This window comes from Bos indicus, chromosome 25, assembly GCF_029378745.1.
Source record: "Bos indicus isolate NIAB-ARS_2022 breed Sahiwal x Tharparkar chromosome 25, NIAB-ARS_B.indTharparkar_mat_pri_1.0, whole genome shotgun sequence".
NCBI classification, from domain to species: Eukaryota; Metazoa; Chordata; class Mammalia; order Artiodactyla; family Bovidae; genus Bos; species Bos indicus.
Genome location: NC_091784.1, coordinates 2,008,475 through 2,030,037, shown reverse-complemented (window position 1 = coordinate 2,030,037; position 21,563 = coordinate 2,008,475). Strand labels below are relative to the sequence as shown.

At 64.3% G+C, this 21,563-nt stretch overlaps 3 protein-coding genes across 8 annotated transcripts in view; 1 reads left to right on the top strand and 2 right to left on the bottom strand.

The window, feature by feature from the left end:
• Window positions 1-665: 665 nt before the first annotated feature.
• LOC109578824 (tryptase-2) lies at window positions 666-2,618 on the bottom strand. Of its 2 annotated transcripts, none has more exons than XM_070779391.1 (6): window positions 2,542-2,618; window positions 2,105-2,159; window positions 1,824-1,995; window positions 1,451-1,716; window positions 1,163-1,326; window positions 666-1,088 (listed from the first exon to the last, which is right to left on the bottom strand). In XM_070779391.1, exons 2-6 carry the CDS (start codon window positions 2,157-2,159, stop codon window positions 924-926), a joined length of 822 nt encoding a protein of 273 aa, XP_070635492.1. In that variant the 5' UTR covers window positions 2,542-2,618; the 3' UTR covers window positions 666-923. The 2 variants fall into 2 exon arrangements, with proteins under 2 accessions (XP_070635492.1, XP_070635493.1); XM_070779392.1 differs by having other exon boundaries at window positions 1,824-1,989; window positions 2,542-2,606.
• Window positions 2,619-7,933: 5,315 nt separating this feature from the next.
• Window positions 7,934-9,842, top strand: LOC109578813 (tryptase-2-like). Its single transcript, XM_019988325.2, has 6 exons — window positions 7,934-7,990; window positions 8,388-8,442; window positions 8,557-8,722; window positions 8,831-9,096; window positions 9,221-9,384; window positions 9,459-9,842. The coding sequence occupies exons 2-6, from the start codon at window positions 8,388-8,390 to the stop codon at window positions 9,621-9,623; spliced, it is 816 nt and encodes a 271-aa protein (XP_019843884.2). The 5' UTR covers window positions 7,934-7,990; the 3' UTR covers window positions 9,624-9,842.
• A 1,669-nt stretch (window positions 9,843-11,511) lies between these two features.
• Window positions 11,512-21,563, bottom strand: part of CACNA1H (calcium voltage-gated channel subunit alpha1 H) — a 58,971-nt gene continuing 48,919 nt past the window's right edge. For 2 of the 5 annotated variants that reach the window (XM_070779385.1, XM_070779390.1), the window contains exons 23-35: window positions 21,299-21,424; window positions 21,009-21,098; window positions 20,597-20,789; window positions 20,007-20,024; window positions 18,703-18,854; window positions 17,860-17,969; window positions 17,539-17,672; window positions 17,307-17,377; window positions 15,934-16,012; window positions 15,091-15,212; window positions 14,570-14,996; window positions 14,115-14,275; window positions 11,512-13,283 (exon numbers count right to left, since the gene is read on the bottom strand). In XM_070779385.1, coding sequence (XP_070635486.1) covers window positions 12,279-13,283; window positions 14,115-14,275; window positions 14,570-14,996; window positions 15,091-15,212; window positions 15,934-16,012; window positions 17,307-17,377; window positions 17,539-17,672; window positions 17,860-17,969; window positions 18,703-18,854; window positions 20,007-20,024; window positions 20,597-20,789; window positions 21,009-21,098; window positions 21,299-21,424 — 2,688 coding nt within the window. In that variant the 3' untranslated portion in view covers window positions 11,512-12,278. The remainder of the gene's footprint in view (window positions 13,284-14,114; window positions 14,276-14,569; window positions 14,997-15,090; window positions 15,213-15,933; window positions 16,013-17,306; window positions 17,378-17,538; window positions 17,673-17,859; window positions 17,970-18,702; window positions 18,855-20,006; window positions 20,025-20,596; window positions 20,790-21,008; window positions 21,099-21,298; window positions 21,425-21,563) is intronic. The other 3 variants (XM_070779387.1, XM_070779389.1, XM_070779386.1) reach the window with 3 other exon arrangements.

Genomic DNA, 21,563 nt, shown 5'->3' with positions numbered 1-21,563 from the left:
TCCTGACACAGCCCAGGGAGATGAAATCTTGGGTGGGGAGTGAGGGTTCTGATCAGATATCAAGGGTGATCAGGTACTAAGGGCAGGGATCTTGCTGAATCAGCAAGGTTCCTGGTAAAGTAGGGTGTAACCAGGAAGGGCGCCGCTGGGCCAGAAGGTTCAGGGGCTGCAGTGATGAGGGGAGCGCTGTGATGCCCACAGGTGGGAGGAGACAGGGGACCAGCCTTTCTGGAGATGATATAGCGTTGCCAAGGGGTTGTAGGGAATCTGCTCCAGACACAACAGCCAATGAGGAGACAGCGCTAGGATGCTGACAGCAAGAGCAGCCTGTGCGTAAGCAGGAACCCAGTCCCAGTGAAGACAGTTGGGAGGCAGGGGCCCAGGCGTGTCTCCGAGATGAACCGGGACAGTTGTGGGGGCGGTCCCCTGGGGGCTACCTGACAACAGCAGCGGACCCTCTGCCCCGCAAGACACATGTGCTCTATGGCATGAGCCAGGGAGCAGAGAAGAGGCCCTGGGCTCGAGGGGCAGGGCAGGGCCACCCCCACAGCCAGGTGGGTGCCCAGGGGTGGGGGACCCACAGAGATGGTGGCTGCACCCAGCCGGGCCCTGGGGCCCTCCCCTCCCATGGCGACATCGCAGCCAGAGACAGGCAGGACCACGTCTGCTCTCCATGCTTTTTATGAGTGTCAGCAGCCCCTGCCAGCGCCCTGAGCTGAGTGGGAAGGGGGCTGGGGCAGGGGTTCAGGGCAGGGAGGGGTCAGCAGAGAGGGGTCAGCCAGGAGGGGGGTCATCGGGGGTGGGCATTGGGGCAGGGGGCCAGGGAAGGTGGGGGAAGGTCTCCTCCTCGGCCGGAAGCAGCGGTGTGGGGACAGAGGGGGCCAGCTCCTCCGCTGACCCAGGGGGCGGCCTGGGGACCAGGTTCAGGGCCCCTGGGGGACGTACTGGTGGATCCAGTCCAGGTAGGAGGTGACGCGGGTGTAGATGCCGGGCCGGTTGGGCTTCGCGCAACCATCGCCCCAGCTGACCACCCCCGCCTGCAGCCAGGTGCCATTCACCTTGCAGACCAGGGGCCCTCCAGAGTCGCCCTGCGGGGTGGGTTGGGGGAGTCAGTGCGGCTGCAAAGCTGGGCGGTGGGGGCTGGGGGCGGGCGCTGACCCACCTGGCAGGAGTCCCTCCCGCTGTCCCCAGCACACAAGTTATCCTCCTGCACTATGGGTACGTTGTCCCCTGTGGACAGGCCAGAGTGGTACTTCCTGTCACAGACACTGTTCTCCACGACGGGCACCTTCACCTGCTTCAGGGGGAATGGGGGCGGCAGGCGCCCTGGGGGGAGGGGGCAGAGGGAGGCAGCATCAGGGGGAAGCAGGCGGTGGGGACCCTGGTCCCCAGAGGAAACACCAGAGCCTGGAGCCTGGCCCCGCCCCATCCTGGGGGCCCCGACACTCACTTCCATTGTCCACGTTGCCCCAGCCCGTCACCCAGCACTGCGTCCCCGGGGGGAAGGTCTCCGACTCAGGGGGCAGGGTGACCGGCTGGACATGACAGGAGATGCTCACGGGCTCGTCCAGCTCCAGCAGGGCGATGTCCGCCCCGTTCTCAACGCTGTAGTAGTTGGGGTGGGGGATGATCCTGCTGATGGGCAGCAGCTGGTCCTGGTAATACAGGTGCTGCTCCCGCAGCTGCACCCTGAAGTATGAGGGGCCATGGACTTCCCTGGGGACAGAGACGGGCCCCTACTCAGAGCTGAGCCACCCTCGGGACACCCAGGAGCCTGGGTGGAGCCCCAGGCGCACCCCGCCCGCAGACCCCCTGGGACTCACGGTCCGACGCAGTGGGCTGCGGTCAGCACCCACTGGGGGTGGATCAGGGAGCCCCCGCAGTGGTGCCTCCAGTACTGGTGGCTGACTCTCAGGCTCACCTGCCAGGGCCATCTGCTCCCAGGGGCCTCCTGCCCCCCGACGATGCCCGCGCGCTGCAGGGCCTGGCCTGGGGCTGGAGCAGGAAGCCTTCAACCTTGGGCTCCTCTGAACCCACCACCCGCCCCTGGGCTTGTGGGGGTGGGGGAGGGCAGAGACCCCGAGGGCCCGGGGTCAGGACTCACCAGGGGCTGCGGAGACCAGGCTCAGCAGGAGGGCGAGCGCCAGCAGATGGAGCATCTGGAAGGAGCAGGGAGGGGTCTGGGGGTAGATTCTGGGGGTGTGTGGTCTGGGGGTGTGCGGTCTGGGGGTGAGGCGTCTGTGGTGAGGGGTCTGGAGGTGTGGAATCTGAGGGTGCAGGGGTCTGAGGGTGTGTTGTCTGGGGAAATGGGTGTGGGGTCTGGGTCTGGATCTGGGGTCTGGGGGTGTGGGGTCTGGGGGTGTGGGGTGGGGTCTGGGGTCTAAGGGTGTGGGGTGTGGGGTCTGGGGTCTGGGGTGTGGGGTCCGGTGGCATTTGGCCCTTGATCAGGGGGTCTGTCCATGCCGGGGTTCTGGGGCCTCAGTGCTCGGCCAGCCAGCTGCACAGTGACACCCGGTGTCAGGGTCCTGCTGGGGGGCTCACCTTGGCAGGTCCAGGCTGCTCTTGCCTAGCCTGCTCTCTCTGCCCCTTTATCCTCACAGACAACGACAGGGTCAGAGGAGGGGGCGGGTCCTCCAATCCAGGGGAGTGGGGGAGGAAGTGGATGACTCAGACCAGAGCAAGTCCATCTGGTCAGGAAGGGGCCCTGCCGCCCCCGTTCACACCAGCAGACCCGATTCCTCCATGTGGTCCCATATCCATCTCTGGCTGTTATCTGAGAACTTAACTCTACCATCAGGGGAGCCTTGTTATCTGGGGATCTGAGTGCCATCGCAGAGGGACAGGCCGAGGGATGTGACGGGGAGGGGACAGGAGAGGCCAGAGCCACCTTCCCTGGACGCTCCCCCACCAGGCCCAGCATCCCTGTCCCCTCCTGCAGGCCGGGGTGAGCCCCATCCCTGTCCACCCACCCCACCTCCTCACTCTCCCCTGGGCCTGCTGGTCACCCGGTTCTGCAGCCCATCCGCCCTCCTCACCTCATGGCCTCCTGACCCCTGCCCCCCTTCCCCACCATCCTGCTGGTCACCCGGTTCTGCAGCCCATCCGCCCTCCTCACCTCATGGCCTCCTGACCCCTGCCTCCCCTTCCCCACCATCCAGGTGGCACCTCCTGTCCTGCCCCTACCCTGCAGGGACACCAGCCGGCTCTGGGGCCCTCCTGTCCCTGGCTGGCTCTCTTGCACGCCCTAGGGGTGTACTCAGCTGGATTTCTGGGGGTAGGCACCCCTGGAGACAGGCAGGAAGACAGGCTGCCTGTGCCCCATCTCAGGCGTCCCTCCAGCCGACCCTGGTCACTTATTCTGTCAACAATTCATTCCAGGGCTTCCAGGTGCTGCATCCGGGTCCATGCAGCAGGTTAATGGAGAAGGAACTCCAGGAGCCCACGGTCAGGGGTAGGGGAGGGGGGGAAGCAGGGACAACAGTGACATGCTGGTGCCCAGGGCCTGCTAGGGGACCAGGCAAGGCTTAGGGAGACCCGGAGAGCCTTACCTGCAAAGGAGGCTCTGATTGGCTTAGCCCTGGGAAGAGGGCCAATCAGCAGCTTAAGCATGTGCTTACTCTGATTGGCTAACATTGGACCAATACCTGGTCAGGCCTGGGATGTGGGCGAGGCTAGGTGATGGGAAGGTGTGGACAGACCCCACGTGAGTCCTCCCGAAGACCTTCTGAACTGAGTATCCTTAGTTCATAAAGACCACCTCCTCCTCTTGAAACTCAGCAATAAGTTTAAGCCCCTTGTACAAAATCAGTAATAACCAAATAAATAAATAATTCAATGAAGAAATGTTTAATTTTTAACCTAAAGAGATTCTACCTAGTTAATAACGAAAATCGGACAAGGCAATGGCACCCCACTCCAGTACTCTTGCCTGGAGAATCCCATGGACGGAGGAGCCTGGTAGGCTGCAGTCCATGGGGTGGCGAAGAGTCGGACACGACTGAGTGACTTCACTTTCACTTTTCACTTTCATGCATTGGAGAAGGAAATGGCAACCCACTCCAGTGTTCTTGCCTGGAGAATCCCAGGGACGGGAAAGCCTGGTGGACTGCCGTCTCTGGGGTCGCACAGAGTCGGACACAACTGAAGTGACTTAGCAACAGCAGCAGCAGCAATAACGAAAATGCTATATAAATTGGGCGATCATGTTGGGGGTCAAGTTTGCAAGGTTCTGAGATGCACTTCCCGGTGTTGCAAGGATGCATCCCATGTGTCCCACCGGCTGGAGAAGCGATGCTGTTGGCCGATGGCATCCTGTCCTCAAGAGCCCTAAACCAGTGGCCTCTTGAGCTTCCTGTGGATTTCTAACTGCGGAATGAATAAGTGATGAGTGAAGCTGGTCAGTGCATTCAGCCCCTAGGGTAGCCCCAGGGGAAGTCTCTGTCTGAGGCTGTGGTCTTTGGGGCCGGGGATGGGGGTCCTGCCTCCCCAGGCATCGCAAGCCACTGGCCTGAGGTGGGACCTGAAGTGAGAAAGGACAGGAGGAGGCAGGCTCCAGGGAGGAGCCTGGGGGATGCCCTGAGAGCCTCAGTCTGCTAAGGACAGGGTGATGCAGAGAAAGTGGGGCTGGGCCACCCCGGGTGAGAGGCCTGTTGCCCCGGGGATGATGGACCTGGGGGCAGGTCTCCCCGGGGGTGGTCCTTGGGAGTGACAGGGCAGTGTGGAGGAGATCGGAGTTGGGGAGTGTGTGTCAGGAGGGACCAGCTGACCAGCCATCCCTGACCTGCCTACCAGTTCTCGGTCTCAGAGTGGAGGTCTGACTGCAGCTGTGGCTCTGGGCTGGGACCTCTGAGGAGGGCGTGGGGAGCACAGCTGGACCTGGAGCACTGGGGTCTACGGACTCTCCTGCCTGTGACCGTGGCCTCAGTTCCCACAAGGAGGAAACGCTGAGGTGGACTGGACCCAGTGCTTCTTGCCCCAGGCCCAGCCTATGGCCTGTGCTCTCCCTGCCAGGGAGGGGTCATGGGTCGAGGGTCAGAGAGCAGGAAGCCTGGAGAGCCCGTGATGTGGGCCAGTCAGGACAGCCACAGCCCTCACCCAGCTCACCTGCAGTAAGGTACTGGCTGACCAGAGGTCCACTAGGTTGTCCTGTGGGCAGAATGGGGTGAGGACCAGGAGGCCAGAGAGCCGAGGAGTCCCTGTCCTCCACTTCCCAAGCCTGGGCTCACCTGCCCGACCTTCCTGGGGGTCCAGGGGACGCAGCATGTCCAGCCGGCCTATAGGGGCTGCCTTCTGGGTCAGGTCATCCTGGCTGGTGGTCTGCAGGGCAGCGGGGGAGGCTCGGGTCGGGGGGAGCTCTACAGGGAAAAGGTGGCAGCAGCCCTGAGCTGCTGAGTCACCCACACACGGGATGCCAGGCACCCACAGTGGCGGTGAGAGGGTGTTACCAGTGCAGGGTGATGTCCAGAGTGTTAGGACAGTAGCCTGGAAAGAGACTCAGAAACACAGTCCCCTGTTTTCAGGAGACAGAGATGGGGACCTTCCTAGCACATGTTTGGAACAACTGTCATCTGTGTGGGAAGAGAGGTGAGCCTTGGTGCTCGCCTTGTAACACACACAGAGAAACTGTTCACAGTGGCCACTAGGCCTCAGTGTAGACAATAAAACTGTAAAACACGGGAGAGAAACTATAGCGGGAAACCCTGACCTGGAGGAAGGCGAGGAGACTCGGAAACCACCAAGAGAAACAGAAGAGCTGGTGAGTTTCTGAGTCAAAAGAAACTGGACCTCGCCAAATTGAAAACTTACACTCTGAGAGACACCGTTAAGAAAGTGAAAGTGTAACCCACCCACTGAGAAGGATATCTGTGAGGCAAGGGCCAGGTAAAGCGGGGAGAGGAGGAGGCTTACAACCCCTCAGACGACACCCCACTGATTTAAAGGGGCAACAGCTTGTGTAGATGCTTCCTCAAAGGTGAAGCACCTTCTTCCTCATCAGGAAAGTGCACAGAGGAGATGCCGCCACTCACCCTCTGAAACGCAGGGACACCCCGGGCTCTGCCCACTGCCTCCCCGTGTCCCTTCCTCTGAGCTGGGCAGTTGGGTGGGCGCTCACTCGAGAGGGGATCAGTGTTGCAGAAAAGAGAGGAGGGTGCCAGCAGAGCAAAAGGGCTTGTGTTCAGGCAAGGCTAATGGAGATGGGAGGGTGATGGACATGTGGGCATTGGCCAAATAAGTCGATGGATTAGGGGCAGAACTGGGTTTTACCCACTGGAGAAGGCAGGAGATAGGAGACGGGGCTGCAGTAAACCCCGAGGTGTGGAGCTGGGATTGGGGAAAGCTGGTGGCTTCAGTGTAGACACTGAACCATACAGTTCAGTAAATACAGGGGGTGTGAGCCCGTGTGTGTGCTCATGCATCAGCCCCTGTGTGCATGTGTGTGATCCCTTGCGCACGTGTGTACATGTCTGTGTTCACATGCCAGTCCGTGTGTGCATGTGTGTGCCTGTGTGTGCTTATGTGTGAGACCCTGTGCAGTTCCCTAGCTGTGTCCCTGGGAGCACCCAGGAGCCTCACTGTCACTGTCCCTGGAGTTCACGGGTGCGTCAACACCGCTTTGGAAAGTTTTCTGTAAATCTAAACGTGTTCTAAAAAATTACATTAAAAAAAAGAAATACAGAATAGAGTTTGAGGCTCAGCTCAGCCCTGTGACTGGCGTCTCTGTGCCCACCCGTCCCTGGGTCCCGTGGGCCCCACCGCAGATCAGATGGGCACAGCCCCAGCTGCCCAGCCTGGGGCAGCCCCTTCCTAACCGTCCTCTGCCTGGCCTGGGCCTGATGACTGAGCTGATTAGGCCCCTGGGAGGGGCTGGTATCTTCCTGCCCCTCCTTCTTGCCCCAGCCCCCTGCCCAGCTCCTAAGCACAGGCTGCGGGTCCTCCGGAAAGCTCAGCGGCCCCTTCTTAGGTGTCGGGGAGCTGAGGCATGGGGTTGGGTGGGGAGCTGCTTGATGATCCACGGCGGTGGGGGACAGAGGCAGTGGGGGGCAGACTTGTCTCCTCCCCGCCAATCCTGGGCTCAGAGCCCTGGCCCAACAGTGTGCACTCCGCGTTTGATCAGCTGACAAATCAGGACGATAGAGGCTCTACCTACGCTCTGAGCCCACGGGGACTATACACCTAGGAAGGTGGCCTTCGGGGAGGCACCGGGGTGGTGAGAACTGGAGCCCAGGCCACCCCTCCCAGGGCCCAGGAGGCCTGGTGTGGGGGCAGGAGAATCAATGACCAGGGTCTGCTGGAGGGACGCCCGAGATGGGGCCTGGGCAGCCCCTGCCTGTTTTGAGGGGTGCTCACCTGAGAAATCCAGCTGAGTACACCCCTAAGGCGTGCAAGAAAGCCAGCCAGGGACAGGAGGGCCCCAGAGCCAGGCTGGTGTCCCAGCAGGACAGGAGGTGCCACATGGATGGTAGGGAAGGGGAGGCAGGGGTCAGGAGGCCATGAGGTGAGGAGGGCGGATGGGCTGCAGAACCGGGTGAGCAGCAGGCCCAAGGGAGAGTGAGGAGGTGGGGTGGGTGGACAGGGATGGGGCTCACCCCGGCCTGCAGGCGGGGGACAGGGGTGCTGGGCCTGGTGGGGGAGCGTCCAGGGAAGGTGGCTCTGGCCTCTCCTGTCCCCTCCCCGTCACATCCCTCGGCCTGTCCCTCTGCGATGGCACTCAGATCCCCAGATAACAAGGCTCCCCTGATGGTAGAGTTAAGTTCTCAGATAACAGCCAGAGATGGATATGGGACCACATGGAGGAATCGGGTCTGCTGGTGTGAACGGGGGCGGCAGGGCCCCTTCCTGACCAGATGGACTCGCTCTGGTCTGAGTCATCCACTTCCTCCCCCACTCCCCTGGATTGGAGGACCCGCCCCCTCCTCTGACCCTGTCGTTGTCTGTGAGGATAAAGGGGCAGAGAGAGCAGGCTAGGCAAGAGCAGCCTGGACCTGCCAAGGTGAGCCCCCCAGCAGGACCCTGACACCGGGTGTCACTGTGCAGCTGGCTGGCCGAGCACTGAGGCCCCAGAACCCCGGCATGGACAGACCCCCTGATCAAGGGCCAAATGCCACCGGACCCCACACCCCAGACCCCAGACCCCACACCCCACACCCTTAGACCCCAGACCCCACCCCACACCCCCAGACCCCACACCCCGAGACCCCAGATCCAGACCCAGACCCCACACCCATTTCCCCAGACAACACACCCTCAGACCCCTGCACCCTCAGATTCCACACCCCCAGACCCCTCACCACAGACGCCACACCCCCAGACCGCACACCCCCAGACCGCACACCCCCAGACCACACACCCCCAGAATCTACCCCCAGACCCCTCCCTGCTCCTTCCAGATGCTCCATCTGCTGGCGCTCGCCCTCCTGCTGAGCCTGGTCTCCGCAGCCCCTGGTGAGTCCTGACCCCAGGCCGTGGGGTTTCTGCCCTCCCCCACCCCCACAAGCCCAGGGGCGGGTGGTGGGTTCAGAGGAGCCCAAGGTTGAAGGCTTCCTGCTCCGGCCCCAGGCCAGGCCCTGCAGCGCGCGGGCATCGTCGGGGGGCAGGAGGCCCCTGGGAGCAGATGGCCCTGGCAGGTGAGCCTGAGAGTCAGCCGTCGGTACTGGAGGCACCACTGCGGGGGCTCCCTGATCCACCCCCAGTGGGTGCTGACCGCAGCCCACTGCGTCGGACCGTGAGTCTCCAGGGGGTCTGCGGGCGGGGTGCGCCTGGGGCTCCACCCAGGCTCCTGGGTGTCCCGAGGGTGGCTCAGCTCTGAGTAGGGGCCCGTCTCTGTCCCCAGGGAAGTCCATGGCCCCTCATACTTCAGGGTGCAGCTGCGGGAGCAGCACCTGTATTACCAGGACCAGCTGCTGCCCATCAGCAGGATCATCCCCCACCCCAACTACTACAGCGTTAAGAACGGGGCGGACATCGCCCTGCTGGAGCTGGACAAGCTTGTGAATATCTCCTGGCACGTCCAGCCGGTCACCCTGCCCCCTGAGTCGGAGACCTTCCCCCCGGGGACGCAGTGCTGGGTGACGGGCTGGGGCAACGTGGACAATGGAAGTGAGTGTCGGGGCCCCCAGGATGGGGCGGGGCCAGGCTCCAGGCTCTGGTGTTTCCTCTGGGGACCAGGGTCCCCACCGCCTGCTTCCCCCTGATGCTGCCTCCCTCTGCCCCCTCCCCCCAGGGCGCCTGCCGCCCCCATTCCCCCTGAAGCAGGTGAAGGTGCCCGTCGTGGAGAACAGTGTCTGTGACAGGAAGTACCACTCTGGCCTGTCCACAGGGGACAACGTCCCCATCGTGCGGGAGGACATGCTGTGTGCTGGGGACAGCGGGAGGAACTTCTGCCAGGTGGGTCAGCACCCGCCCCCAGCCCCCACCGCCCAGCTTTGCAGCCGCACTGACTCCCCCAACCCACCCCGCAGGGCGACTCTGGAGGGCCCCTGGTCTGCAAGGTGAATGGCACCTGGCTGCAGGCGGGGGTGGTCAGCTGGGGCGATGGTTGCGCGAAGCCCAACCGGCCCGGCATCTACACCCGCGTCACCTCCTACCTGGACTGGATCCACCAGTACGTCCCCCAGGGGCCCTGAGCCTGGTCCCCAGGCCGCCCCCTGGGTCAGCGGAGGAGCTGGCCCCCTCTGTCCCCTCAGCGCTGCTTCCGGCCGAGGAGGAGACCTTCCCCCACCTTCCCCGGCCCCCTGTCCCAGTGCCCACCCCTGATGACCCCACTCCTGGCTGACCCCTCTCCCCGCTCAGCTCAGGGCGCCGGCAGGGGCTGCTGACACTCATTAAAGAGCATGGAGAGCAGACGTGGTCCTGCCTGTCTCTGGTTACGGTGTCGCCGAGGGAGGGGAGGGCCTCAGGGCCCAGCTGGGTGCAGCCACCATCTCTGTGGGTTCCCCCACCCCTGGGCACCCACCTGGCTGTGGGGGTGGCCCTGCCCTGCCCCTCGAGCCCAGGGCCACTCTCTGCACACTGGCTTGTGTTTTTGGTGAGGTAAAAAGTACCTTTCACGACAGGTAAAGCAACACAGTCATTGAGATGATTCTCGGGGCCCCAGGTACCCAGCAATGAGTCAAGAATCAGATTATCATCCCCTATAGCCTGTCCCCGCCCCAGGGCCCTGTCCTAACAATCCAGACTACCCAGCCTGGCAGGCAGCCCCTAGGAGGCCTGCCCAGTGACCCCAGACTCTCGCCAGAGGATGCGGACTCCCTGGCACGCTGGTCCCCACCCCACCCCGTCCCCCAGGGTGACCTGGAGAACCTCTGTTCCCCAGGGGCCAATACATCACCCAGGTGAGCTGGGTGAGGACTGTGGTCCACGTCCCTGCTTCTGCACACAGCCTGGTCAACTGTCCCGCCCTCCTGTCCTCTAACCCTTGACCCACGACCCGTCCTTGGCACAGAGAGTGGGGGCCACTGCCTGGGCCTGGGGCAAGAACTACTGTAGCAGCCCTGGGTCCGACGCAGCTCAGCGTCTTCTCCTTGTGGGAACTGAGGCCAACATCATAGGCAGGAAGATCACAGACCCTAGCACCCCGGGTCCACCTCTGTCCAACTTGGGGGGCTGCTTGCTCTCTGGAGTCCTGCAGTTCTTCGAATCTCCACCAGAAGGAGACCCTACCACATCTGGGCTGGGCAGGGCCAGGCAGGTGGGGAAGCGGGGGAGGGGCCGGCTGCAGCCCAGGGCCCCCATACTGGAGACTCGCTGCCCACCTGGGTCGGAGCAAATAGGTCCCGGCCTCAGCCAGGTAAGTCCCAGATGCCACCTCCCACCACCTGGACTAGCCTGGAGGCAGCCACTGTCCTGCTGCCATGGGCACCTGCTTTGCTGAGTGGAAGGCAGTGCCTGAATGCTATCAGGGAGCCAACCCTGCACGGGGTACAGGCCCACACCATGGCCACAGCCACAGCCCACCATGGAGGATCACAGGTTCTAAGCTGACCTGGCCGCCCTCTGTTCCTGCTCTCAGGGGTAAGGGATCGTGGGGGGAGAGGGTCTCTGCACTGGGGCTGCAGCTGAGGCCAGCAAGACATGGGGCAGGTCTGGGGTCAGAGCCTTCAGGCAGGGACACAGGTAGAGAGACAGCAGGCGGGGGTCAGTGCCCTCCACAGCCCCAAGCGACTGCCCAGCTAGGAAGCTGTCTCACAGGGGCCCACGCCCCTGCTTCCACCCCTGCCGGGAGCCCTTGCAAAATCTTCCCGGTCGGATCAGACTCCAGCCATATGGTTCTGGCTGCCAAGGTGAGCTTGGCTTTTTCCCAGCAGAACTTTCTATCTGAGATCTGCCGGGGAGTGTGGTGAGGGTGGGGTGGGGAACTGGGGAGTGGTGAGGACCTACAGGGGCAGGGGGGCTTTGTGGAGCCCTGTGGCCCTGGTGGTGGCATCACCCACGTCTGCCCTTGCTAAGGCCACAGGCTGGCCACCCTCCCGTGGGGGAGGGGCGTACCAATTCTGGCAGTGGAAATCCAACGTGTTTCTTAAATAAGTTAATATTTATTCTGCTCTGCTTTGCAACCCCCCTCCCCTCCCCTTGACTTGAGAAGCCGAGTTTTCCACATCGGATTATTGCAAACGTTTAACCTGAATTTATAAAAGAAAGTGAAACGATGGGGCCATCAGCTCAAAGTCTTGAACCAGGCCCCACGGGCAGTGGGGGGCTTATTGCACGGTCCCCACTCCCTGGCGACCGGTCATTTCCCAGGGACCAGAGTCAAGGTGCTCTCTGGAATCCTGAGGGGTTGGAACGGCAGGGAGTGGGTGTGGAGGGGAGATGAGACAGCGATGAGTGGTGGAGACATGGATGAGAACTCGAGACTGTGAATGACGGAAAGCGTGGCCACGGCGGCCTTTGGCAGGAAGCCGCCACCAGAGGGCGCGAGCAGCCCCAAGCGTGTTCCCTATAGAAAGAAGAGGATGGGGCTCTGCTGGGTGGCCTCTGCCTTCCTCCTCCTGGCCCGTGTCCCTGGGACTCCTGGGCGGGCCGCCAACACGGCCTGGGACCACCTCGGCACACTGGGAAACCCCAAACCTGAATCGACAGGACGGAGGCCTCTGGCTGTGGCCTCCGCTGCTCCACGTGCCCAGAATGGCATGGGCCTCCCCTTCCCTGCACTGACATCCTTCTGGCTCCTCTGCCCTCGGGGGGCCCAAGCCAGGATCCACACACAGCTCTGTCCTGGCCGCCACCCTGCTGGGCGCACCTCAACCCCCGTGCCAAAGCCTGTGGGCACTGCACCCAAGCTACACGGGCTCATCCACGTCGTCACCCGGGACTGGCACAGCCGGGGGGGACGCTCTCTTCGGTGGGCTCTCCGGGACAGTGAGGTGCACCCCCCGCCCCTCCTCTAGGGGGTCTCCTGAGGGCACTGTGGACTCCATCTCCCGGGGTTCTGGAGGGGCCGCGGTGCCTGAGGAGGAGGGTCTGGGTTCTGGGGTGGCCCCATGGCCCGCATCTGTGAACAGGTCCCCACTGGGGCTCCCCACGTCCAGTGGCTCAAAGGTGAAGTTCGGGACAGTCAGGTGTTCTGTACGGCAGGGGCCCTGGCCCCGCCGCTCCCCCTTGGCAGCAGCGTCCAGCCCTGTGCTGTCTGCGGGCTCCAGGGGGTCCCTATGGGGCACAGCCTCGCAGGATGGGGTTCGCCGCCGCAGGGTGGTGCTGCCGCCTTCTGCCGCAGGGGCCCTGGCCGCACCCTCGTCCTCAGCGGGGGGCTCTATGGAAATGCAGGGGGGGCTCATCTTCTTCTTCCTGCGCGCCCCTAGGGCCAGCTCGGCCTCCAGGACCCGGGGCTTCGCCTCCCCGGCCTCTGGACGGCTGTCCCCAACTCCTGGCTCCCCCAAGGGCCGCCTCTGCTCATCCACCCGGCCCGGCTGGTCCAGGAAGCCCCGGGCGTCCACGCTGTAGAGCCTGTGCAGGTCTGGCTCGCCGCCCACGATCCCACAGGCAGTGGGCGAGGCCAAAGGGCTGCGGGCAGAGCTGGTGATGTGGCTGACCTCCTCGTCAGCTGGGTCTGGGGCTTCGGACTCCTCCCCGCCTGGGGCAGGAGGCCGGCTGGAGATGCAGTGCTGTCCAGAAGTGTGCTTGCGGGTGCGGATGCTGGAGGGTCGCGGGGACCGGGATGGGGACCGCAAGGAGGGCCCCAGGGATGCCTGTCTCACGGGGGTCTTCCCGCCAGGCTCTCCCCAGAATGGGCTGCTGTCCTCAGTGCCATCGACATGCCCTTCCAGGGACTCCGTGTGGACGGCCTCCTGCAAAGGCAGGGAGTCAGGTGAGACCAGCCAGAGGGACCCCCTCCCCACTCCAGGCCAGGTGACCTTGTGACCCCCCAAGGCTATGGGCCAGGGTGAGACGAGGCTGCAAGATGCTGGTGTGGATGCACTTGCCCCGCAACTGGAGCAGAGGAGCCCTCACCAATTCTGGTCGTATGGGGAGGACTGGAGGCCAAGCTCCTGTGGGCAGAGCCTTCCCAGGGCCCTGGAAACCTTGAGGGGCACAGACCCCGGCTGCAGCCGCTGCTGGACTGCGGTACTAGATCAGCTTGGTTCCCCAAGCAGGGAGGGGGAAGGGAGGGGGACCAAAGGCTCAGGCAGGAGAGGATCTCTGGCTGCAGCCAGGCTCGTGGGCACGGTTTCTGGGGAGGGGGGTTCTGGGGGGCTTAGGCTGCTGTTTCGGAGAAGATAATGGCACCCCACTCCAGTACTCTTGCCTGGAAAATCCCATGGAGCCTGATGGGCTGCAGTCCATGGGGTCGCTAAAAGTCAGACACGACTGAGCGACTTCACTTTCACTTTTCACTTTCATGCACTGGAGAAGAAAATGGCAACCCACTCCGGTGTTCTTGCCTGGAGAATCCCAGGAATGGGGGAGCCTGGTGGGCTGCTGTCTATGGGGTCGCACAGAGTCGGACACGACTGAAGTGACTTAGCAGCAGGCTGCTGTTTAAGGGGCCATGGGTCCCCGTGGCCGGGTGTGGTCATTACACACTCCAAGGGCCCAGCGCCCACGTCTCTCACGCTTCAAATGGGGAGGGAATCCCAGAGACCCCAGGGCTCGGCTGAGGACCCGAAAGCGCCTCCTACCTGTCTGCAGAGAAGTCGGCCGACATTAGGCGACCGGGCTGCACCCCGCGGGGGCAGGGCACGGAGGGTGTCGCCGCCCCTGGACGGGGAGGACACGGCGGACGGAACCTGGAGGGAGGCGCAGGACTCCACAGGCGGCGAGTGGGCAGCGGTGACCTGGCCTGCGGCAGGAAAACGCCAGAAATGTGTATCCACCCCCAGCGGGCCCTGCCCGACAACACACGCCCCTCTGACCCCTGCCCCGACTGCCCTTCTGAGCCCCGCCCGCCCTGCCCCATCGCCCCTCTGGCCCCGCCCCGGCCCCTCTGCCCCACCTGACTCCGCCCCCATCGCCCCCTGGCTCCGCCCTGGCCCCTGCCCTCACCCATCCCCCCCTTTGGCTCCGCCCCGGCCCCCCGCCACCCCGCGTCAGCCCCGCCCGCCCAGGGCCAGGCTGCATCCGCCAGAGGCTGTACCGGCGGCCGCGCCCGCGTAGGTCTCCATCTCCACCTCCTGTAGCGGGTGGGGGTGAGCGGCTGCCGCAGGCGCCACGGGCCGGAACATGTAGCTGTCGTTGGGCAGGGATAGCATCCTGGACACCGACACCTTGCGCACGACCAGCACGTTGGGGGAGTCCGGCGAGGCGCCGGGGCTCTGAGGGGCCGCCGGCCTGGGACGGGCGGGGGACCCCTGCGCCATTTCCATCTCAAGCTCTGCGTCCAGCTCGGCGTCCTCGCGGGCCTCCTTGTTGCTCTCCTCCAGGTGCTTCATGAGCACGGCCACCACCACGTTGACAAGCACGAACTGGGCCACCAGCACGAAGGTGACGAAGTAGATGGGCGAGATGGCCGGCAGGTAGGTGAGGCAGTGCTTGTCCTCGCGGGCGCACTCGCGCAGCGTGTCCTGCGGGCAGAGGGCGGCGGGCAGGCTCCCACCTCCGCCGGCAGCCCCCTACTCTGGGGGCTCCCATCGCCCCGCCCACTGCGCCAGCCTGTACCTTCATGATCCCGTTCCAGTTGTCCCCGGTGGACACGCGGAACAGCGTGAGGAAGGCCATGCCGAAGTTAGAGAAGGTGGCGTGTCTGCTCAGGCCCTCGCAGGGGTTGTCCTCACTGCATTCTGCCGGGAGCGACCGGGTCAGCCCGCCCCACGGGGCCAGGGCACACACGGGCCTGCCCTCGCCCGGGAGAAAGCCATGCTCCTCGGGGTGCAGGGTGGTGGCCCAGCAAGTCCCCTGCTCTGCGGAATGACCGGGAGGCCCTGGCACTGGAGAGCCCCAGATGCGGGGTCAGGCCTGGGAGTCGCCAGGTCCAGGGTCGGGGCACCAACTTCGGGGTCCGGGCAGACCCTCAAAGGTGACAGCCACCTCAACCCCCTCCCACACAGGCCCACTGGTGGCTCCTGGAACCCATTAAGTGTTCGTTCAGTGACACCCAGTGGGAGGGGGCACCCATAGGACCTGGGCCGCCACGAAAGGTCCCCACAGGCCCCTACCTAGACTGGACAGAGCCGCACGTGCGGGAGGTCTGAGGAGACCCTGGGTGATAGGAAGGGCTGGCTACAGCACAACCCTGGGGCCGGTAGACTTGGGGCCACACCTGTGTGTGTGTGCGTGCACTCACACTGATGTGCGGCTCCGTCGGCCTGGCCTGGGTGTTAACACGTGTGCGGGTCTGCACAGCGCGTCTACATGCGCCACGTCCACAGTTACCTCACAGTGAAGGGCCGCGGGGCAGGGGCCGGGCTGGAGGCCGGGCCAGCAGCCTGAACGCATGCGCATGCGTGAAGCTGCGCCTCCTCGGGGAGTCTGGGGAGTGGAACGCCGCGTTGCCGCACTCACCTAGCCTCCCGAACAGCTCCACTCCCAGGGCAGCATAGATAAAAAACAGGAGCATGAAAAGCAGGCCGAGGTTCCCTACCTACACAAGAGAGAAGCGGAGCGAGGTCAGGGGGCTCAGCCCGCCCCGTCCCCCACCCGAGACCTGCCCAGCAGTTCCCAGGCCTGCCTTGAGGCCTGCTCTTGCTCCAGGCCTCCTGGCCTCGAGGCTCCTGTGGCCCCAGGGCTGCCTGGTGCCCAGGGCCCCTCCTTGGCTCTCACTCCTGCCCTGCACTCCAGGGGGCTGCATCCAGTTCCTCTGCTCCTGAGACCTCCCAGCGGCTTGGGTGGACTCCAGCCTCAGGGTCCCCACGGCGAGGTGAAGGAGGAAGCTCTGCAGGCTGCCAGGTCTTGCCCAACCCCTGCCCGTGGCTCTTCCATGAACTTGCCGCCCTTCCTCCACACCTGCCTGACTCTGATGTGGCTGGTCCCTCTCTTCACCAGCCCCCAGAGACATTGCACCGGGGGTGGCCGGGGCCTGGGCTTCCCTCCCACCGCCCCATCCAGCCGCTCCCAGACAGGGGGTGGCTACACTGGAGCACTAAGGGCATAACTCGGGGCTGAGGAAGGCTGCTGGGGACCAGTGGAGGCCAGCTGAAGATGCAGGGTGTGGACGGCTGGGAAGGCAGCCGGATGGATAGATATATGCTGGGCCGGTGGACAGTGGCCAGGAGGGCTGGATGATGGACAGCTGGGCATCTGGTAGATGGGGGACAGACAACTGTCTGAATGGATGGATAGAAGCCTGGGTGGCTGGATGGCTTGTTAAGAGGGCTGGAGTCACGGTCAGATGGACACATGGATGCCCGGGTGGACTGGCTCAGGGGCTGAATACTACACAGATGGGGTAATGAGACTTTCAACTCAAGAAGCCATACAGGGTCAGGGTTGGGGCTGTGGACACAGGATGTGAGGACAGGGCCTGAGCTGGCTTCAGGAGAGACAGGCCTCTGGCCAACACCCGAGCCCCGGGTGTGGGCCTCCAAACTCGACAAGCCCGCTGCAGCCACGGGCTCTGCCCTCTGCCCAAAGCCCACTGAGCGCAGAACTGCACCAGGCAGTGGGCCCTGGTGTTCCCCAGAGAGACTAGAGTGAGGCCGGAAAGCAGGTGGGCCGCCCCTCACAGCACAGCTCAGCAGCCCATTACTCCCTGTAGGTGGCGGGGAGGGGCTTGAATAATTGTGTTTGTCTAGAGACTAGAAAGACCACGTGAACGAATGATGCCTGACCAGTGAGCCAGGCCCTCCTGCAGTCTTGTCCTCTTGGGGGCATCTGTGATGCCCACCCTGGGAGCAGGGGAGCCAGACCCAGGCCAGGCCCCTGAGCGGCCGACGTACCTGGGGCAGCGCCTGGACCACCGTGTCCAGCAGGGCCCGCATGCCCGTGGCCATCTTGAGCAGCTTCAGGACTAGGACGGGGAGCCGAGCATTAGTGGGGGGTGGGGCTGGTCTGACCCGAACTGCGCATACCCCCACCCCCCGGTCCCCAGGCGGTCCACTGGGGCAGGTGAGGCAGGAGGTGGGGGGCGGGCCCTTGAACAGCGCGAGGCTCAGGTGGGTGGTGGCCTACCGCGGGCGATACGGAGGACACGCATGATTCGGATGATGGTGGGGTTGATGGGCAGCGCTGCGTTCATCTCGATCTCCTCCAACGTGATGCCCATGATGGACAGCAGAACGATGGCCAGGTCCAGCTGGTTCCACCTGGGCGGGCGGGCAGGCATGGCTCAGCGCCAGCCAGTGCCTCCCCCCAGCACCCCGGCCCTTCGGAGCACCTGCAGTCCCTTCCCTGTCCCCTGGGAATGTCCTGGTATCGCCAGGGGCACCCCTGCTCAGCACCGTTGCCTCTGCAGGCTCCGGCCACGGTGCCCATCTGCCCCGCCCTACACACCTGTCCTTGAAGAACCTCCGGAACCCAAAGGCCACCAGCTTCAGCACGGCCTCGACGACAAAGACGATGGTGAACACGTAATTGCAGTACTTGAGGGCCTCGTCCAGAGCCTGGGGGCGAGCACCAGGCTCCTGAACATCAGGCCCCCTGCAACGCTGCCCACCCTGCCCCACCTCTCTGCTCTGCTGACCGACCGGGGCACCCCAGGCCCGCCCACGGACAGGCCTCAGCTATTACTGGATGGAGGTCTATGCTGGCTTAGGGAGGCCTGCCTGGCCTAACCCTCACAGGATTCTCAGCACGACCCTCAGTTCGGGGAACCTGCTGCTGGGAACCCAGACTCCCAGCCCTGGCTGGACCAGTCCCACCCACAGCCCAGGGCAGAAGCCAGCCAGCCAGACGGGCTCAGCTTCAGCTACAGAATCAGAGACTCTCAGCTGTTCTGGGAGGAGGGGGCGTCCCGTCTTTGATGAAATAATGGAGATGGGATCTGAGAGCATCACCCTCTCAGTCTGACCTTTCTGGACTTGGGGACATCCCCCAGCCAGTGTTTTTGGATGGAACCTGTCACGGGGTCAAGGATGCCCTTGGGACAGGTGGCCCAGGGAGTGTCCACTGGCTTTAAAGGAAGGAGGGCCCTTTGTTCAAGCCACACCTCCATGTATCCCACAAGCCCCTACGAGGGCTCAGGCAAGGTTGCAGACCTGGGGCCTCCAGCTCTCAGGGTAGCACCACCCGGCTGGCAACAGACCCCACCCTTGGTGACCGACACCCCCCCACCCCTGCCCCCAGTGTTCAGGCCTGGAGGCAGGAGGGCCGGTGTGTCAAGGCAGCGAGCCCCACCTTGGGCTGGTTGTAGTGCTCCATGGACATGGTGATGACGTTGACGCCAATGATGAAGGTGATGAAGAGGTCCAGGTAGTGGCTGGTGCACAGAGTGTGGATGGAGCGGCGGGTGGGCGAGTAGTCCGCATAGTAGGGCCGTCGCTGGGCCTCTGCAGGGAGAGCACAGTGGTGAGCAGGCAGGTGGGGCGGCATGAGAGGGCTGCCTCCCAGGTGCTGGGGAGTCAGGGGGCTGGGGGAGGGGCCAGGCTCGCGCATGGGCCTCGAGGCAGGTCACCCACTGACCTCCTCCTCCAAGAGGGCCTCAGCCTCAGAGCAGATCCCTGGAGTGGGTATAGAAGCTGAGACTCCACCTGGGCCCTGCCCTGGAGCCCTGTCTGGAACCCTCACCCTGCCAGAAGGTCTCAAGCCAGGGCCTGTGTCGTCTACTCTCCTGGACTGGCATCAGGGTTCAGAGATACCTCAGCGATGAAGGGAGTGGCAAATGGGAGCTTTTGGGCAGGGACAGTCCCAAGGCAGGGCAGGGCAGGGTGGCCCACCACACCCCCATCTCCCCAGCTGGGCATGTGCTGCATTCTGGCCACCAAGCCCAGAGTCCCTCCACTCCCTGTCCTCCAGGAGGCCTGTGGCCATGTGCCTGCTGTCTGGGGTCTGCTTGCCCTCTGGTCCATCTGAGGTTGGGGGCCATGACCTGGGGGATGGGAGGGGGTACATCTCCCAGCAGCTCTGTCTGCACTAAACGCTCTGCCTGCAGTAACTCCCTAGGGCACACCAGTGCCTGCTAGGTGAAGGCACAGCTGCCCCCACTGCACAGGGGCCCTCCTTGGCCTCAGAACCTGTGGGCAGGGACCAGGGACAGCAGGGGCCGATGGGAACCAACCCCTCCCTGGGCCCACATGCTCCTCGGTCTGGCATGCGGTCACTAGAGAGCTCAGTGCAGCAGCCAAGGGGGCCAGAAGCCAGTGAGGCCCGGCCAGCACTGAGGACATGGGGTAGCGACCAGCCAGCAGGCGTCCCAGCACAGCAGGCAGGCGTGCAAGCCAGGCAGAGGTACACACGGGCTCAGAGGCAGCAGCGTGAACACCAGGCAGGCCAGCCAGCAATCCCTCCTCCTCCCACTGGCACCTGGCGCCCTACAGCCATCCCGTGCTGACCCTGCGGTGGACCCCAGGGGGCCTGGCACCTTCCTGCAATGTCCACCCTTCCCTGTGGCAGGGGCAGAGGAGCAGAGATCAGGCCAGTTCACAGGCCCATGCAGTGGCTGGCAGAAGCGGGGCTGAGGCATGCGGGGTGGGGGCAGGTACCTGGGTTAGGGAAAGTGCCTGGAAAGACAAGGAGATGGTCTGAGCTGGCCGGTGGGCGGGGCCAGGACCCCTCCTGGAAGAAGCCCACTCTGCTCCCCAGCTTGGGCAGGGGTGTCCTAAGACCCTCTCTCTGTCTTGAATGGCTCTGCTTGCTCCCCCCACCGAGGCGTGAGAACACAAAAGCGGCGTGAGCCTGCCCCTGCAGTGGTGGGTGTGGGGGCTGGGGTCTCATCCCTGTGCCTCCTGGGAAGGGCCCCCTGCCTCCTCCGCAGCCATTCTTTTCTGAGAACATAAAGGGCAGAGCGTGCAGAGCCATCTGGAGAGGCCAGGGCCGAGAGGAGTGGGGCCAGGCGGGGGGCTCCGGGGCCAGGGTGCTGAGCCGCTGCCCAGATGCAGTCCTCACAGCCCTGGGCCGGGGGCGAGGCGGACCTGGTTTCCGGCGGCAGCAGCCCGGTCTCGGAGCTGCCCCTGGCTGGCCTCCCATCCCCAGCCACCCTCCTATAGGCGAAAAGTGGGGCTCAGGTGGAGGGGGGGGGGGGGCTGGGCGACGCGCAGGTAGCCACCGGCCACTGCCACCCGGAGGGCCTTACTCCTGCGCTTCCTCTCCAGGCGACGCTGCCGCTTTTCCTCGCGCCGCCGCGCCTCCTCGGCCTCCTGGTGCTGCCGGCACTTGTGGAAGTTCTCCACCACGACGCCCACGAACATGTTGAGCACGAAGAAGCTGACGATGAGCAGGAAGGAGATGAAGTAGAGCAGCATCCAGGGGTTGTGGTTGGGCACGGGCTGCGGCACAGGAGAGCGCGTGGGTGCCGGTCCGCCCACGGGCACTGACCCCGCCCACACGCGCTGAGCCCCGCCCATGGGCGCTGACCCCCGATGTGGACCTCTGCGGATGTCCCCAGAGGCCAAACGCAGCCTTGTCTCTGGGGGCCTTGCGCTCTCTGAGATAAGCAGAGACCAAGGGAGAAGGCCCGCGCAGAGCAGCAGGGCTGCCCGCCGCACCTGCTGGTCCACGCCCACGGCGTCCAGCCCGTCGTACATGATATTCACCCAGCCGTCCTTGGACGAGAGCACGAACAGCGACATCAGCGCCTGCGAGGCCAGAGCAAGGCGGGCACCTCTGGGCGTGGCCTCCTGCCGGGCGCGCCCTGCAGGGCCACACGCGCGGCCGCGGCTCGATCACCTCGAACCCTCCTAACTTGCTGAGACCCTGTGGCTCCCGCCCTCTAGATCAGGGCTGAGCTGGGTGAGTCACCCGCCAGCCCCGCCCGCCCCGCCCCAGCCCCGCCCACCTGGCCCAGGTTGTCGAAGTTGTACTTGCGTCGCACCCAGCGGTAGTGCGCGGCCCTGCACTCGGCCTTAGTGGAAATGTTCCTGGTGTCGGCGCCCTCGCAGTAGTAAAACTTCCCCTTGAAGAGCTGACCGGGAGGGGCGGTCACTCAGAGGGCCAGGCCCTGCCCTGCCATTCCCCGCCCCTTCACGGGCCCCGCCCTCCCTCTGCCTGCTTGGGCCGCGGCCCTCCCAGGCGACTCCACCCACTGTCTCTCAGGCAGGCAG

Excerpts from the sequence above, each read along its gene's own strand:
- LOC109578824 (XM_070779391.1), bottom strand. The coding sequence starts at position 2,159 with ATGCTCCATCTGCTGGCGCTCGCCCTCCTGCTGAGCCTGGTCTCCGCA. Across the intron at positions 1,717-1,823 it reads GCAGCCCACTGCGTCGGACC|GGAAGTCCATGGCCCCTCAT; the intron begins GTGAGTCCCAGG and ends CTCTGTCCCCAG. Across the intron at positions 1,089-1,162 it reads GCGGGAGGGACTCCTGCCAG|GGCGACTCTGGAGGGCCCCT; the intron begins GTGGGTCAGCGC and ends CCCACCCCGCAG.
- LOC109578813 (XM_019988325.2), top strand. The coding sequence starts at position 8,388 with ATGCTCCATCTGCTGGCGCTCGCCCTCCTGCTGAGCCTGGTCTCCGCA. Across the intron at positions 8,723-8,830 it reads GCAGCCCACTGCGTCGGACC|GGAAGTCCATGGCCCCTCAT; the intron begins GTGAGTCTCCAG and ends CTCTGTCCCCAG. Across the intron at positions 9,097-9,220 it reads GGGCAACGTGGACAATGGAA|GGCGCCTGCCGCCCCCATTC; the intron begins GTGAGTGTCGGG and ends CCCTCCCCCCAG.